The following is a 17,482-nucleotide window of genomic DNA, read 5'->3' as shown; positions in this document are numbered from 1 at the left end:
CCTCAAGGTTGTTCGGTATTTAGACAATGCATTTATTTGTAAACACATAAGGAAATCTTCGGTTTAATCGCCTGCACGTCGCAATCCGGTTGACTTATTTTTATTTCACAGCAATAACCAGTTACGCAACGTTAAAACGAAAGTGAGTTAAACTTATTCTGTTGGCATCAACGCGATGAATAATTTTCAATTTGAATTTAAAGCAAACAAAAAAGAAACGCCAAGCCTTTTCCCTGTTTAAAATTTTCCATTTATTCTCAAAGTCTATTTCCTTTATAAAAAGCGACACAACATAAAACACGATAGAGAAGCAACAACAACAAGTACATTTGTTGGCACAGCACTACACAAATTTCCACCATTACCATTCTCATCACCATGCGAAATTTCATTATCAACTTCACTCTCTCTGATTGCATTTTCTTGATCGATTTCATCCAATGCAATTATAATGCCTTCGTTTATCGTTCTCAGTAACGGATAATTGGAGTTGACTCGTTTGGGGAACGTCAGTTTAACACCAGCCGCATTACCGAAATCGTCAAACGTTTCTGTTTCCATATCACAATCACCTAAAAAGTCGTCGGTGTCTATCGACCATGTCATAATTCCGCCCAATTTATTTTCCATTGCGAATCTCATCTTCTTGGCAATGGATCGCGTACTATCATAAACAACCACCTTAGTTTCACCGGTTGTTTCATCTCTGAATCGAGCGATACCCTGCGATGTTGCTGAGTCCCACGTGGTGGTCCATTTAGCCGATCGATTGCTTAGCAACGCACAAATTTCATTATATCCCAAGAAACCGTTCTCTCGCGTAAATGGTCCTTGGAATGGCACTTCGGAAGATGGATCACCGTAATTTCCATCTGATTCCGTTATGAAAGTGCGTCCATAGAACGGCACTCCCATTACAATTTTGGACGGACTTGCTCCCAATTTTATCAGATGTTTGATGGTTGTTTCAACGTTTAGTTCATCGTCACTGTGAAGCGGAGCATTTGCGGTTATTTTTCTGTCCCAGTTGCCGCCATAATCGTAACACATAATGTGCAAAAAGTCCAAATATTTTGATAGTTCACGGACATTATACGCTTCATTGATGACTTTTTTCGATGCACCAATGGCACTCGTTAGTAACAGATTGTGTGGCTTCAGTGCGTCTTTCAACTCTTTTACTAAATGAACGAAATTTTCACGATCCTCTGGTTCGCCATCGCGCTGAGTTGGGTATTCCTGTAAATTAGTGAATTAATTTTTAAACAAATTACAAATAAATCTGGGAGATATGATTACATCAACAACACTATGTATAGAGTAATATCATAGTCTGAAATTTGATTGAAATTTTTGTAAGTGTACTTCAACTCACCCAATCTAAGTCCAACCCATCGAAATTAAATTTCCTAAAAATTGAGGTAAGTAAATTAATTAATGTCAACTTCAGACTTCAGTGTTCGTTGCTAGTTTTACCTTACGAAATCCAGCGCACTTTTAACAAATCTCGTTCTTCGACTCGGATCAGCAGCCATTATCGAATAGTTTTTAGAGCCCTTGATTGAAAATTTTATTTATAATTACGAAATATGAAAGCGAAAAACCACATTCTCATACCTCGTTCCACCCACCAACGGCTAACGTAACTTTCAAATGTGGGTGATTCTTTTTCAACGATGTCAAGTGTTCATAACCACCCTTGCCATAGTCATCCTTTAGGTCCTGCCATGGATCTAAAATTAAATTTCATTGGGTGACATGTTAGTATTAATATTATCCCGTTTTTCATCATTGCCTTGCATTGAGTGTTTGCAAAATTAATAATTTAAAACAAAATTCAAAAGCGAAAACTTTTCCGCAGATGCAATTTTGTATAGCGGCAAACTCGATTAAATTTATGCTCATCTTTTATGAAATTTAATTTTTCGGCAATCATTTAATAAAGACTGACACACATACACAATTCGACGAATCTGCTGAGTTGGATCCTAAGCGGTCACCTATATTATTTCCTCGGCTTTTGTTAGCGAATTCAGTCTTTAATATTCAGTGAGATTCTATTTAATATGCAATTTGTGGGTGGATGTAGTGTAATATGTTTAGTCGTATGTTATATTATTTCGTGACGGTTGTATCGTGCTAACACAATTTCCGAATAGAAATTTATATTTCCCTTAAAACGCTGCGCCGCCGTACGTATAGGTACTTTGTGAAACTATAAAGCAAAATTTCGTTTCTCTGAAATTAAATTCGTTTGAATAATTTTTGTGTAACGCAGTGAATGCACTTGCGGCAGAAGAAAGGCGCAGTTTTATGACTAACGATAGAGCAGATCAGAATCGTTTGAAGAGCAAACAAAACCATAACGAATTAATCTGCATTCATATGCAACGATGCACCAAAGTGAAACGGATTTTTAATTTTCTACGTTTTGGTGTGTTTGACATTTTTTGCTTATATCCTTTCAAAATGCAGTGGATTAAAAAGTCCTTCAATGCGTTTTATCAAAGTCGCATGAAAATTTCATTACACTGTATTTCGCACATCACTAATATAAACGTAGTCTGCAATCGGACACTGTCCAATTTAAGGCCACATTATTTTACATAATGTGAAATATTTGCAAACTTTAGATGTCTCTGTTGCACACATACTAGAGCCTAATAAAGTACTTTGCACTCGATGTCATAAACAACCATTATGCACTTCAGCATCATAATTTGCAAAATTTGCAAGCAAAAAAGTGTAAAGATTTTACTTGTCGCAGGTATCTTTGTCTCCAATAGCTTCTACAATCTACAGCTGTAGCTCACCTTCTCCATAGAAAATCTACAGCTGTAGTAGATAGATTACCTGGAGTTAAGTTACCTGCAACAGGTAAGATTTTCAACTCTTCGTTGTGAGTGTGACAAGCGGCATCAATTTTTTTCGTAAATAACCATTTTCACTTGGAACATTTTCCAATTCTAATGATTTTCACCAAATTTTGATTACGAAAATTGCAATCAATGGTCCGACATAATGATGTGGCATGAATTGAGCATTCGACATTCAACTAGTTGAGAAAGAAAACTAATTACGTGTACCAGTACATTGGGACTGTGTCAACTGTGGTAAATTAAATATGAAATATTCAAATGAATTTAATTGACTGTATGCCACAGAAAATTGACCAATTTCAATATTTTCAAATATTCTATATTGAATGTTTCGTGATCTATGCGTAATTTATGTACCGTATGTGAAAATACGATTCATGGATGGAGTGAATGTTGACATGAAAGTATTGGTTATGAAAATATATTGAGTTAAAATTTATTATCACATACGCGGCGCGGTCTTATGAATTAAAGCTATAAAAGGATATAAATTCTCGTCTGCAATAGTACTTAAATGTCGCGACACAATTCAAAGACTGTAGGATTCCATTCAAGTCTCACTTACTTGGGTCCCTGGTCACTCAAGAATTACCGGTAACGAAAAAGCAGATGAACTAGCACTAGCTACTAGCTTCTAGCACTCATTTCACCGGTCCCGAACCAGCGACCGCAGTATCACTTTCTACTCTCCAACGAATAACGTCGAACTGGAAAGCTCAAAAATTCAAGAATTATTGGAATTCTTTGAACACTGTGACAAGCCAGAAACTGAATCAAAATAAACAACAAAAACGCTAGGTATCTTTTATCGCTCAACAAATCTAATATAAAAAGACTCGCAAACGTTCTAACAGATCATACCACTTTGAAAAAACATCTTCACACGATAGGTATATCGACTGACCCGTACTGTGATATGTGCGGCGATATTGAAACAACAGAACACTTCCTCTGTCATTGTCCAGCGTATGTCAAACCAAGAGCATCACATCTAGGCTCGTATACAATCAATTAAAAATCAATTTGGAGTATTGCTTCAACAGAAATCCTTAAATTCATAAAAAAGTCTAAGAGAATTTAAGTAACTGTGGGTAAGCACAACACGCCCATCTGAGGCTTAGGTGCAGGAGCAGGTCGGTAAGCCTCGACTTCTTCGTGACAAGTGTGTAATATATATAAATTTCTTCCCATATCAGTTAGAAGAATTAATCTATTTTATGGGATTATGGAATCTTTTACTTCCTAGTATTTCTTAGTAGTTTATCATTTATTTTGGTTGTGGCTATCGCCAACAGATGTAGCCCGCATTGCCTCTCATATTATAAATTAGGGACTTACATCTTTCAAAACGATAATGTCTTAAATTTCATCCTTTCGTTCATAACGTAGTTTCTCTCTAATTTCAATTCAGTCAGTGCATATCATAATCTCTTCTATTTCTGTGTTTTTAGTCGATTAATTGTTTCTTTGAGAACACATCGAGCGAATACCGCTAGTAAACAGGACAAAATAACCAAATTTCAAATACACTTTCGGTCAAACTTGCCAGTTTTAGTACCTAAGTCGGAAGTGAGACAATTATTTTGGACCATTATAAAATTTAGTGACGACGGCGCAAGCCTACAAATCTTTTGACAATAAATCGATTATTTTAACGGATATTTTCCTTAGCCTGTTACAGAGGGCAAGCATATGACCAGTATTATTGTCGGATCTGTTACTTCCATCGATCAAAGTATTTTTAGTCAGTTGATTTCAAATATTGTACTTCAATTTCTTTAACATGTATTTTCCTATATAAACGACCATATTACTCAGAGTTTGTCATTATTTTTGTCGTCGTTATCGATAACAGATAAATATCAATCAATGCAATATTTTCCTTTAATGTACGTCTTTAGTTCGTTTCATTGTGCGTTGACTAACAAAACAAACCTGTTCGTAACGTGGGAAATTTTCTTATCTTTACATTTTCCTATTGTTCTACCTAAAGATAAGCGAATCTATATGTCATTTAGAGATTAGAGGTAAAACGTTATCATTACCATTTGCACTAAGATTGTTGATGGATTTTCCATGTTCGTATACCCCCATAATGTCGACATTCGCAAAATGTTATTCAAAAATACTCAATTAAATTAAATTAACTCAGTTCTATGACTATATTAAATTGATTTTGTTTGTAAAACAATCAGATTTTTGGAACAAAACAATGTCATGGCACACAACAATGTATATTCATCGGCTCGAATAAGATTAGTTTTGAATTCCACCGAATAATGGTTGAAAATGTCGATATAGAAACTTTTCATAAAGAGGTATCACCCACGAGAGTACATTATCAAATCTTCTGCTCTAAACAGATTCATAAATAAAGTTTTGAATTCATTGGTTTTCGCATGCATTATAAGATGGATAATATAACCGATAGCGAAGATTATCATATAAATGATTGAATATTTCGTATTGGCTATTTATAAAAGAAACAACCAACACTGACGAGCATCTTTCTACAACCCCATACCATTAGATACATTGGTTAAATTTCACACAACAATTTTACGAAACCATAAAAGAATTATATTTACCAAGTGATTTGATAGTATCCGTTTTAGAATCCAGACCGGAAAATGCATAAACGACATGAGTACACAAATTCGGATCGAAATTGTCGATGGAGTAAGAACCACGGTTCGGGCGATACACAGCCCATGTTGATAAATAACATACAACGACTTTGTCGTGTGATGGTCCTGAAATGTGGGCAAAAGCCATGATATTTATATTTGCTAAACGGTTTAATTAAGACAAAACAGTATGTACCCGTTCTAGCTGCTACAGCCATGCAACATACAGCAAAGCACATGAAGTTTAAAATTTGGTTTAGCGACATTTTGGTTTTTTTGTTGGTATTTTTTGGTGCTGAAACAACAAGTTATGGTTTAAATTGATTAACGGGCAAGCAAAACCAAATCCCTAATTTTATGATCGAATCTACTTCTTCTTATCTACAATTTTTTCAACAGTCAACGAGGTACATAATCTTTTACTTCATTAGTTTTAGTTTCGATTTGCATTGTACTATTAAAAACCGCGATAGCCAACGCTCATCCCTTATTTTTGTCGTCACTGTAGATAACAGATGAAAATATCAGTCATCACGATTTAGCTTTAACCACATATTTCATTTGTTTAATTAATTTTGACAGGCTAACCCGAATAAAGTTTCATTTACTGATTACCGACCACTTATTCAGAGCTATTAAGTTTAAACTTTTGAAACTTTACGACTTTCGATGAAGCTAAAACTGAAACTAAACTATTTTCCGGCTAGAATATTCCTTGTAACTGTTAACAGAGCAACAGAATAACAGAGTCGATTTGACTGCAGTTATTACTCTGATAACATTTGCAAAGAATATTCCTCCGGATTAAAGTCAGCTGACCGATTATGACCTTCTGTTTAAATAGCTAGAGCTTCCTTGAGACATGAGTGAGTAACTACGAATAGTGCATTCTTGTTCTACTGAATGATTCAACTCACATCCTGAGAAGGGCTTTGCAATTTGTTTGATTTGTTCTTCTACTACTTTCTCTGTGAACTGTACAAATGCTCATCAAGGGAAAGTTTAAATTAATTTAAATGAGACGATTCCACTACCGGCATATCTGTAACGAGTTAAGTCAATTATTGTAAAAATGAGTTTACATAAACCGTAGGGTGTGTAGGCTATAACTGCTGTACGATACAGTGAGTTTGTGAATTACAAAATTGAAAAACGGTTGTTTCGAAGCGGTTTCGAAGCGCTTTATATATTTTCTAACATAATGAGTGAATAAACATAACACATGCAAATCATAATAATATTCAGTGAATCACTCTAATCATAACATTTCGATTGCGATTTGAACTGTTGCTATTTTAATTCCGCTCTTACTCATTGAATATTTTAAATTTGTCAGCAGTTTTAATCAGACATTTAAAAAATATAATTTTGTCGGTTACACTTTATCCTCGTATATGCTGCTCATTGTATTGTTCTACTCGAAAATAAAAGCAGATATTATCTATATGACACTGGTGAGTGGACGTTCCACCATCTGGCTATATAATAACTGGTGTCTTTGAGTATATAGACGCAAAATTCAATGTGGTTTTTTTCGTAGTATTTAGGTTAAAATGTCTTCAATTCTAAACCTTTCACAGACGGCAAGCATATCAAATCTTTTACTTCTGCTGCCAGCTCAGCAACAATAAAATTTTAACGAACGAAAAAGAATCTAAATTAAATCAGATTTTATGCACAAAATAGACATGAGAAAAGACAACATAACAACAATATAGACACAGCCATACTTAATAATCTAATGTGTGACGATCACCACCAATCAATAATTAATGCATGAAGTAGTTTTACTTCCGATATCAAGGTGTACATGACACTTTTAATAAGTAATGCACAAAAGGCCCACTCACTTATGCACTCTGATGAATCATGACCTTTCACAAGAAACTACTTCAGTGTTTGCGAGGCTAGTGGAAAGATATATACGTAAAATCTTTCCAATAATTATGAAATGTTTCCGTTCAAATATAATAAATTGATTGCGTTCGTTCGCTCTCAAAAGAGTGACTGTTTTAAAGTGAATGTCTTCGTTGTTGTTACCTCTTACCACAAAGTCAAGAAAAATAAACCGTTTCTTTCAACATTGATATATACGTTGCGATACACAAATATGTACATATACATCGCGGGTATGCAACATTTGTAGGTTTACAAAAGTGGTTTATAGTCGAGTAGCACATCTAAAAAAGAGAGTTTCTGTTCGTTGTGTTTTAAAACAGGCGGTATAATCCCATGCAAGAGTAACATAATATCTGTTGAAAATTGTATTTGAGTTTGTGTTTTGCACTCCCGATGATGCTATAATTCTGTATTACGCTTTCGTTGTTTGCGTAAAAAACCATATTACTGGAGCACATAACAATCAGGAGCGAAAAGTAAATTTTTGCGGTCGGTCTCAGTTCCGGTGATCGGAAGCGAAAATGAAACTTTGTTGAGTGAGAACGTGGAAGAAAATGTAATGTTGATGGTATACCACCAGCGTCGAAAGATTTCACGTTTGATTGATGAAATTCAATACTATTGTTTTCGTTTATTGATTTGTTGGGCTCACGTTTTCATCGGTTCGAATGAAGCCAATTTTCTGTTTATCGATGTGTTGATGATAAGTAGCTCTTTCGAATTGTAACACACATATTAGAGCGTCGCAGACTTTTCTTATGTATCCAAATAATGAATGAATTAAATCTTATTTTACTCATAGCACCCCCTCAAGTACTTCATTGGCCTGAGCTTTAAAACTGATTTACTACCTGCCCCACGCGAAATCAATTTTCATTCACAAGACAGATAGACAGCTAGCTGAATCAACTTGTACCACAACGTCTCTAAGCTTCAAAAACAAAAAAGATTTAGATCATACGAAAAAATAGTTTCAACTACAATGAAATTTACACCAAAAATCGTTGAATAAACCTAAAATTTTAACATGTGCAACGCACTTCAAGCATGAGTGGTTCTCTAAATAGGGTACTGAAACTGGACAGTGTACCAAACAAATTTTGGCACTGTAAAGTAAAAAAATTCGGGCAACTTTTTCATACAAAATAATACTTTATTTGGCAGGTGTCATTAATAGTACTTTTGCTTGTTTGCTTGAAGTGCCTTGACATGTGTCATCTTTGGCGGAACTTATGGCTCGCCCTGTATTTCACATGCTGGCAACCAAAAAAAGTTTGAGGTTTTTACGATTCCCCGTAGCGGATAGATTTTTGGAGACTTCTTGTTCATAATTCAAAACTCTGAAAGTTTCCCTAAGAAAAAATATTTTTATTTTTTGCATTTTGGCATTGCACGGTAGGGTTGAACAAAACTTAAATAGAGTCGCGACACCACCTCTGATTTTTTTTTTTCATGTTCTTATTGAGGAACTCGAGTACTATAAGGAACCACATTAAGTTTGCGGATCCATTTGAATAAAGATTGTTGTCGCAACGGATAGGGAGACTAATTATAAGCTAATTCGTGTTGAAATGCCTCCCCTCGACAACTTGATCACGTAGCTACAGCCAGCTAAAGTCGAAAATTCGGCATCTTTGAATGTTGATATGTCCAAGACGAAGAAGTTTGAAACTCTTTGAATGGCGATATTGGTAGAGGATTCCATGCTCTATTACACGCCGAGAATGTATTTTACAAAATATGTTTGAATTGTACAATATTTGAAAAAAAAAATATTTTCACCATCCTCGGCGAAACTTGGACTCATCTGTAATACACAGGTTGACCCTTTCTGCAACAAAATAATAACGCCTGATCAGCTTGCAGTCTAAGCTTTACAACGATATCATACTTGCCATACCAACCTCACAAAAAGTATCTGTTAAGACATTTTGTTTGCAGCAAGGTCACTCTACGACGAAATTTTCAATTTATCTTCAAGTGCCCGAACCCATTCCTTTAGAATGATTGGAATTGTTATGCAATTTTCATAAATAAGTGGTTTACGTTATTTGAAGCAATTCTTACAATAATTACGTGTATCTGGAGTCGATTAAAGCTGATTTCCACATATTTTTAGCGTTAATTTCCTCTAGAGGCTAGCGAAATCAGCACAGTCACAGTACTATGTAGACTAATTTCGATAAATTTTTCCAATTTCTTATGTGGAAATCCACTATTGCATGGGGACGGGTCGTAAGCCAGAATACATTGGATACTGCTACGTACTTCATTACTTCGGAAACAACTTTGCGATTAATGCAAACTCACCGGCGGAATAAAAAAGTTCCAAACAAGGACGTAATCCATTATTTCATATAATCGAGTTTTTATAGCCTTTGCTGTCGAAATATGTTTGTCAGTGCTTCCAGTCCCTTCAGTCTCAGAACTCAGAACTCATGAAGATGATCACAGATGTCTCGAATCTCGATTGTTTGAAAATTTCACGAATTCACTCGTAACGTATTTACTAAGGTAGAATAATCTAAAAAATCATAGTGAGCTCAACGTTACGGAAATTAATCAGAGTTGGATCGGTTATCCGAAAAACCGAAAATTTCGGTTCGGATTGAACCGAACCGAGAATTTCGGTTCGGTTTGAACCGAACCGAAAACTTTGGTTTTGTCGTAAAACAATATGAAATGAAGGCAGACTCGTCAAAATTGATTGATTTCATTATGAACTAAACAAAAAGAAGTAAATGGAGCAATTGCATGCGATTTTTGTGAGAAAACGAATTTGACAAGAGCTTATGAGATTTTCAATTCTTAATAAAAGTATCATGCAATTGCTCCATTTACTTCTTTTTGGTTAGTTCATAATGAAATCAATCAATTTTGACGAGTCTGCCTTCATTTCATATTGTTTTTCGACAAAACCAAAGTTTTCGGTTCGGTTCAATCCGATTTTTTATACAATAATACCTTCAACCAGTTATGCATCTGCCATTTGAATAGGAAGACATGTTCAACGATGGTAACCTAGTAACCTATTTTATGTTTAGAATGTGCGACTAATATTCGGAGAAAATATTGTCGTTGCCAACATTTAGACACCAGAGCCAATGGTGAAAAAGCGACTGTGAATTCTCATAGATTTCCACTATTTTTAAATTTATAACAATTTATAACAAATCAGTCTATCTATCAAATAAGAAGACTTTTTAGAGCTTGAAAATTATTAGTTTTGAAACTAAATCGCCCACAACGATCAGTTGATGATAGAAGACATTTTAGCTCTTTTGTAAGTGGATACCAGGACTTGCGTCACACCTCCACTGTAAGTGGTTTTGGGCGATATCAGCTCCTTTGTAACTTGTGATTTTTTAGAATTTGGTCGCAGATAATAGATGATCATATCGTGCAGTTTGAACGAAAATACTTTTCTAGATCAATCTGACAATACAATGCTAACTTAGATTTTCCTAAAATTATGCAGAGAGCATTTTTAACATTTAGAGATCCCCAAAGTTAGAGTAAATTCATGACATTTCGCGAGAACCTCTTCACAATTACAGGCTCTGACCGAAACTGTAGAATGAGTGCCGCACACGATAAGTAAAAGCCAAATTTAAATCGCTCAACTGATGACATGTTTATTTATACAAAATCAAAACGAAACAAATGTTCAACTTCCTAAAACCTTCAAGAGTTTTTGCTTGATTTTCTTTTGATTCAGTTTCTCTACTTTATTATTTTTAGTGACCTCCTTCTTAGAAGTAGTTGGTGTTGCACTTCCTGTTGACTTATTGCCGTATTTCAATTTTTTGTGGAATTTCTTCGGATTTAGACCGAACGCTCGAAGTCGTTCGTCACTTATCGACGGTTTCTTGGAAAAGGTTGACGTTGAAGATTTATTGTTTTGAGGCCTTGCGGTTTTCTTTTTTATTCCACCTTTTTTGAGCAGAGCTGAGTTAACTTTTTTCGTTTTTCGCTGCTGATTGGGAATGGTTGCGGCTTCTTTTTTGTGAACGGTCGATTTCGTACTGACAACCTTTTTCGGCATCAAAATATTTGCCTTTTTCTTTACCGGTTGTTTCTTCGGCTTTTCAGTTTTCAAAACTTCTTTCATTTTCGGTTTGACGGCGACATCAGGCGTTTTTTCTATGTTAAGTCCCTTTGTTGTTTTACCGGAATCACCAGTCACTTTGGTCGGATTAGACACTTCTTCAGTTTTCGCTTTTTTCCTCTCTTTTTGTGCGGAGATCTTCTCATCTGATTTTTCCGGTGTGGATTTCTCAATTTTTTCTTCCGAAATTTTCCTCTTTCTGTTCGGAACAGTTGCCTCAGCTGCAGTGTCCGCTTTTCCGTCCTCATCGTCATCATCATCGGATCTGTAACAAAGAAGAGATCTCTTAATTTCTGCTGAAAGGAATACGTCAGTCGCCGGATAAAATATCAGAAGAATGAGTCAATGTCGAACAATTTCAACAATAAATTCTAACGCCTTAGGGTATAAGAGGTAAATTAAAGACTTCTGTCGTACCCTTCTCCATACAAGCTGGGCAGAATCTTCCTTTTCAAATATTCATTTTTCGCCTTATTTTTGAAGGTTTTCACTTCATTTAGCTCAACGTGATCGGGTCGGATTTGTGTTGCTTTTTTAAGACTGGCCCAGGCATTAAGCTCCTTGTTTTTCGCCAACAGAATCTGAAGGAGAGAAACTTTTTTGTACAAAAATGTACCATCAACGGCAAAACATTAGCAAAACAAACCTCTTCAACAGTTAATCCGAAATCATTCGGTACGGTTTCCACATACTTGAACCGACACGGAGTATCCCCAATAATGTCTTCATAATCCAGTTTGTAGTACTCGTCCAGGTATTCACCATACGTTTTTTCATCATCCGGATCAAAAACGGGCTTCTCTTTTTTCAACATTTCCACAAACTTTGATCGCCTCTTCCGACGCTTTCGCTTGTCCCTACTGTTCTCGATCAGTTCATCTTGTAAAGATTTCCTCTGCTGCTCGGGATCATAGTCACAATCCATAACGAAGTCGTCGTCTTCACAGTGTCCGTCGTTGATGTCGTCGGCATCATCTTTCACCGGATCGTAATTGTCCCAATCGTCCACCTTGAGGTCTTCGATGTCAGGACAATCTGGTTTCGTTTCACCCTCGTCCACCTGATAGTATTCGTTGTTGAATATCTCGTTCATTTTCCGATCATATTCATCCGGATCAAAATCACCATCAATATCGTCATCGTCGAATGGAATGGTGTCGTCGCCGGTGACATCTTTCAATTTTTTTATTTTCTCTTCAATTTCTCGCTTTCTGATCGCATTGATCATTTCCAGTTCCTTCATTTTCTCCTTCTTTTCATTCAATTTTCTCTCCTTGACCTCGGCACGTTTCTCCTTACGACGATTGTCCTGCTTTCGAACCGAATGATCGATGGTTCGCGGATACCGTTTGATAAATTCATTGTCTGGCTCTTCGAAACGGAAGTTGAATTTGTGCTCGAATTCGGCCTGCCGTTCCAGTTCGGCCTCATCTTCCGATATCTCCAGGCTTTCATCGCCAACAATTTCATCGTATGTGGGAACGTCATCTTTGTCACTTTTACTGTAACCATTGCTGAGGATGTAATCTCTCAGGAACTTTTCATCTTTGGACAATTTCGGGTTATTCCAATACTCTTTCAGCGGCTTAAGTTCTTGAGCTTTCGTACCGATATTCGCTTCTTCACCTGCTAACCATTTGGTGTACTGTTCCTCTTCGGTTGCCTAGAAATAATTTGGATTTTTGAAAATTTCCTTTGCCCGGCAAAGTAAGGATCACGGGCACTTACCTCTTCTTCTTTTGTTTTTTCTCTTTTCCGGAAAATGCCACCCCATTCATTGTCTTCATCATCGTCGTCATCCTCCTCTATTACTTTCTTGAACGCATTTTTTATGTTCATTTGTTCTTGGTTGTATGCCGGTGACGATGGCCTTAAATCTGTGTCATTATCGTCCGCTTCATCTTCATAAATACCTCCCTTTTCCAACAGAATCTTTCGCTCATAATCCTTGACAGTCAATGCCTTCGGACCTTTCTTTTCGCCACCAATTTTTACATCATCAAAGTCTTCAAAGAATTTTACATTGGCGTCGTACGTGGACGAATCCCTTTTCTTTAATGTGGCCAATGCTTGGAAAAATGCCTCATCAAATTTCGGATCGACAGTTTCGTTGTCAGTGCTGTCGGAATCGGAACTGGAATCATCAGAAAAATTGGATGTTTTGTTGCTTGTTGATTGTGCCAGATCCTTCACTGCAATTGCGAAAATTTTCAATCAAATTGAATCTCAAAACATTCGGAACGTCGACTCATTAAGAACAGTTTCAGGTGTGCACATACCTTTCTTCAGTAACTCTTTCGACCGGAATTTGTTATATGATTTGGCATATTCTTTGTTGGTATTGAAACCCGATCCATTTTCATCCGAATCGGAATCATTGTCAAATAACTGTTTGCTGCTCATTGATGAAAACTGATAATTCGCAGGCAGAAACACACGTTTACTTCAAGAAGGCAAATATTGAAAAACGTGAATATGTTGGTTGACAGCTACTGTCACTGCTGTCATCGTGTAAGTGCAGCGGTGCCTAGTTGTTGATGTGAATACTACAATCTCGAAGCCGTGCAAGCCGTGTTGGTAAAACATCAATGTATTGAAAACACCCATTAGAATGTTCACAGTGACCGGAAACCAGTGAAAGAATCATAAAACTTAGTGACATATGTGTGGCCAAGACATTCTTCGAATCGATTTTTTACCATGAAGCCATGAGGGCTCATTTTTGGTCAAATGGAGAAAAATGTAGAACACAACCAGATCTTCATTTTTCTCCATTTGGCAAAAAATGAACCATCATGGCTTCATGGTAAAAAATCGATTTGAAGAATGTCTTGGCAAGAAATATGTCACTCAATTTTATTATTTTTTTATCTATTCTGTAAGTCAGCTGTAAAAAATTTCACGAATTCATAAAACGCTGGAGAGTACGATCAGTTTAAATTTGAATGCAATCTGAGCTCGATGGAGCACACTCTTTTTGACATTCTCTTTTAACCAATGAAAGTATACTCTGTAGGTATTGTCTAATGTTAAAATTTGTATGGAGCGGAGGAAATAGCGATTTCATATAAAGACACTCACCTCTCAATGATTTGGTTGTTTATATAAAATCGCTATTTCCTCCGGTTTGTATGGACAGACCATACCTGGTTTGTAACATTCATTGCTTTTAACACTCTATAATGACGATAATGACTGACTCATAACAGCGATGTGAATGGCTTGATGATTGGAACGGCATCGACTGTTTGTCACTAACTTCATTGTATTTTCAAGTTATTGTGTTTTAAAATCGACCCGAAAGCAACGGGAAAAACATCAGAAAGAAATTTTAGATTATGTGTTCAACTCCTTGTGTTCAATAGTATCTACTGTTTGGAAGACTGAGGTAAACTAAATTTTGTCTACAAAAATGGCGCTCAATCAGTTTGCGAGCGATTGGAACGATTCGTTTGAATTGAAAATTTCGGTTGGTGATATTAAGAAACCGACACAATCATTTTTGTGTGGGATTCTCGATTTCTATCTGGGTACCATTCACATCGATTGTGATAAGATGAAAGCAACGGTAAGTTAATTCAACCAACTAACAATGCACGATTTACATCTGAAATGCTTGGAACTTTAGATGGGTGAACGTCACTTTAAAATATGGTTGGTTAGGTATTACAATGATTTCTTCAGAACCTGCAATCCGAAATGCTACCCACTTTATTATGGCGATTTGCTCAAGCCAGGTAAATGCTTCACAGTTTTTCTTCCTCTGGCGATTTCTGTACAATTTTGCCTTGCAGAATCGAAAAAAGTCTTGGAGATATTGCGATTTTTGCTCAATTTTCATCACTTCCATAATGCTGTTCAAACGGAGATCGTCGGTACGGCAAACGGTAAAATTGAATTGTACAATCAGTGGCTAGCGAAGAAAAATCAACTCCAACTTCATCGGGAGGAGGCGAAAATTCAATCGGAGCTGGTACGTTCAAGAACGTGAACTGACGATACGTTTGATTTGAAAAGACGTTTGACGACCCGTCTTCCTTGCTTTATAATGCCAAACATAGCCAATATCATAAAAATGGTTTGAATTTGCAGAAAAAAACAATGCTGACGGAAACTACGCGCTCGATATCTCAGTACAAACAACAGTTGGAAGATCTAACCGCCAAAAACGTCATATTAACCAAGGAAGCAGAAGAAGCCAAGCAACAAGTGTATCATATTCGAGTCGAAAATATTGATCTAACGTCCCAAATAGATGGAGCGGAGCCGGCTATTGTAACGGAGCATGAGTTCATGGCCCTGAGCAAGTATGACCATTTAATCAAATTTTTTGCCACTTTGTCTTATATTGAAATTCTTCTATGCCCTAGAACTATTCAGACTACCGATATTGCCATTTCTGAGCTGAATGCCATAGAGAAGGACATCCAATCCAAAAATAAATGTTTTTCTCAAGAGATGAGTCGATTAAAAGGCGAAATTGATGAATTATCTGCAAATATAAATGAGAGTAGCATCGAAGGCTTGATCGAAAAGGAACGGTGAGTGTTTGACTGTGATCCATCTTAGTACACCGTATATCGATAATCGTTTCTGATTACAGAGAAGAAATAAAAAATCTTACCGAGCTCACGAATAAAGTTAAGGAATTCCGAAATCAAATTGAAAATACAGTTGCCAAACGTGAGGAGCTACTAGAAAGCATCAAGTCTTTGGAAGCCCAGTTGTCGATTAAAAGGAACGATTTAGCCTCAGTATTAGAAACTTGTCAGATCAAACAAATGAAAATGGAAAGGTATGAGCAACGTTGTTCAATAGTGAACGGTAAAAGGATTAACAATTGTTTATTGTTTACAGTCAATGCAAACTTGGTTCAGTTACGGCCGCTGACTTGGAGAAAAAATTCGAAATGCTAGAGCTGAAGGTCGAAAAATTGAAGGCAACTCAAAAGGAATTAATTGCAATGGGCTCTCAAGTTATCGACCACATTAAGAACACTTAGGAAGAAGATACAGAACAGATAAAATAAAAAAAATGTGCATGCGTTGGGAACAGATTGTGAAATAAATATTTGTAAGCATCGACAGTCATCTTTTATGAAAATTGAAGAGTAACACCTTCATAAGAGACCATCACCTCCAGATGAAGAATATAACTGTTCACGAGAATTGGCCATTTAAATTCTCTTAACTTTATTTCCTAATTCAAATATTACGTCCTAAACAAGCATAGTTGCTCCCAAATCCGAAAACGCTTAAGGCCAGTTCATACTCACAAAAATCTCTAAATACTCGCATAGATTTTTGCCTTAAGAAATCAAAGGAAAAAAGTAAAGCTTTAATGGGTTCAACCAGCAACAGAGTAGTAAAAAGTGTTACCAATTTTAGTAACAGGTGTGCGACGCAACGAAACCGTAGTATTTCGAGGTATGTATAAGGTCCATCATATTCTAGCTTCAAATATTTAACCCGATCAGAAAACTGTTCCAGTAAGACAGGCAGAATTATGTGCTAGAACGATCTCAAAGAAAATGCAAGACGAGGAAAACTGCTCCAGAAAGTCTTGGTATAGAAAAGTCACTATACAAATACATTCAAAGTCAAGGTTATTGGCTCAGCTTGACTCTAAATTTTTATACAAAATCACAAAGTCATGGTACAGTTTGTAGTAGTTTCCCCTCGCATCAATTGTTGTTTGTGTTTTGAATGTTTTGTTTCATTATTAAAAATAGTTCTGATGGTCAAGCTTAACGATGAAAATTTTAGAGCCATTGCTTGAACTGCTAAGTCTATAATTTAATTAGCACTAAAGAACTGTCGGGAATCGGTAGGAGGAATGCATTAAGATTTTGATTATTCATTTTTTTTTTTTTGGCCCAGTCAGATATCATAGAAATAAACTTCGAAGAGAACAGAAATACCGAAATTTCTCATTTCTAAAAACAATTTAATTTTTTGCCTGCAGTTCGG

The 17,482-nt window shown here is 36.2% G+C and overlaps 3 protein-coding genes across 4 annotated transcripts; 1 reads left to right on the top strand and 2 right to left on the bottom strand.

The window, feature by feature from the left end:
• Positions 1 to 227: 227 nt before the first annotated feature.
• On the bottom strand, positions 228 to 7,713 carry LOC119076642 (probable chitinase 2). Of its 2 annotated transcripts, none has more exons than XM_037183523.1 (7): positions 7,554 to 7,713; positions 5,703 to 5,801; positions 5,468 to 5,632; positions 1,618 to 1,733; positions 1,477 to 1,556; positions 1,376 to 1,409; positions 228 to 1,239 (listed from the first exon to the last, which is right to left on the bottom strand). In XM_037183523.1, exons 2-7 carry the CDS (start codon positions 5,770 to 5,772, stop codon positions 274 to 276), a joined length of 1,431 nt encoding a protein of 476 aa, XP_037039418.1. In that variant the 5' UTR covers positions 5,773 to 5,801; positions 7,554 to 7,713; the 3' UTR covers positions 228 to 273. The 2 variants fall into 2 exon arrangements, with proteins under 2 accessions (XP_037039418.1, XP_037039408.1); XM_037183513.1 differs by lacking the exon at positions 7,554 to 7,713 and adding an exon at positions 7,357 to 7,539.
• Positions 7,714 to 11,018: 3,305 nt separating this feature from the next.
• LOC119075845 (protein KRI1 homolog) lies at positions 11,019 to 14,008 on the bottom strand. The gene is made up of 5 exons (XM_037182401.1): positions 13,793 to 14,008; positions 13,242 to 13,705; positions 12,160 to 13,176; positions 11,931 to 12,094; positions 11,019 to 11,778 (listed from the first exon to the last, which is right to left on the bottom strand). Exons 1-5 carry the CDS (start codon positions 13,914 to 13,916, stop codon positions 11,073 to 11,075), a joined length of 2,475 nt encoding a protein of 824 aa, XP_037038296.1. The 5' UTR covers positions 13,917 to 14,008; the 3' UTR covers positions 11,019 to 11,072.
• Positions 14,009 to 14,770: 762 nt separating this feature from the next.
• On the top strand, positions 14,771 to 16,601 carry LOC119076999 (ankyrin repeat domain-containing protein 18A-like). Its single transcript, XM_037184109.1, has 7 exons — positions 14,771 to 15,081; positions 15,142 to 15,250; positions 15,308 to 15,486; positions 15,606 to 15,820; positions 15,884 to 16,054; positions 16,117 to 16,308; positions 16,371 to 16,601. The coding sequence occupies exons 1-7, from the start codon at positions 14,926 to 14,928 to the stop codon at positions 16,513 to 16,515; spliced, it is 1,167 nt and encodes a 388-aa protein (XP_037040004.1). The 5' UTR covers positions 14,771 to 14,925; the 3' UTR covers positions 16,516 to 16,601.
• Positions 16,602 to 17,482: the final 881 nt, after the last annotated feature.

The sequence above is a fragment of the Bradysia coprophila genome, chromosome III (assembly GCF_014529535.1).
Source record: "Bradysia coprophila strain Holo2 chromosome III, BU_Bcop_v1, whole genome shotgun sequence".
Taxonomy (NCBI): domain Eukaryota; kingdom Metazoa; phylum Arthropoda; class Insecta; order Diptera; family Sciaridae; genus Bradysia; species Bradysia coprophila.
Note: the sequence above shows the minus strand (reverse complement) of the source record. Positions and strands in the feature narration are given on the sequence as shown.

Excerpts from the sequence above, each read along its gene's own strand:
- LOC119076642 (XM_037183523.1), bottom strand. The coding sequence starts at position 5,772 with ATGTCGCTAAACCAAATTTTAAACTTCATGTGCTTTGCTGTATGTTGC. Across the intron at positions 5,633-5,702 it reads GGCTGTAGCAGCTAGAACGG|GACCATCACACGACAAAGTC; the intron begins GTACATACTGTT and ends CCCACATTTCAG. Across the intron at positions 1,734-5,467 it reads GGATACTATCAAATCACTTG|ATCCATGGCAGGACCTAAAG; the intron begins GTAAATATAATT and ends ATTTAATTTTAG.
- LOC119075845 (XM_037182401.1), bottom strand. The coding sequence starts at position 13,916 with ATGAGCAGCAAACAGTTATTTGACAATGATTCCGATTCGGATGAAAAT. Across the intron at positions 13,706-13,792 it reads GAAAGAGTTACTGAAGAAAG|TGAAGGATCTGGCACAATCA; the intron begins GTATGTGCACAC and ends TCGCAATTGCAG. Across the intron at positions 13,177-13,241 it reads AAAAAACAAAAGAAGAAGAG|GCAACCGAAGAGGAACAGTA; the intron begins GTAAGTGCCCGT and ends AATTATTTCTAG.
- LOC119076999 (XM_037184109.1), top strand. The coding sequence starts at position 14,926 with ATGGCGCTCAATCAGTTTGCGAGCGATTGGAACGATTCGTTTGAATTG. Across the intron at positions 15,487-15,605 it reads CGAAAATTCAATCGGAGCTG|AAAAAAACAATGCTGACGGA; the intron begins GTACGTTCAAGA and ends TTGAATTTGCAG. Across the intron at positions 16,309-16,370 it reads AAACAAATGAAAATGGAAAG|TCAATGCAAACTTGGTTCAG; the intron begins GTATGAGCAACG and ends TATTGTTTACAG.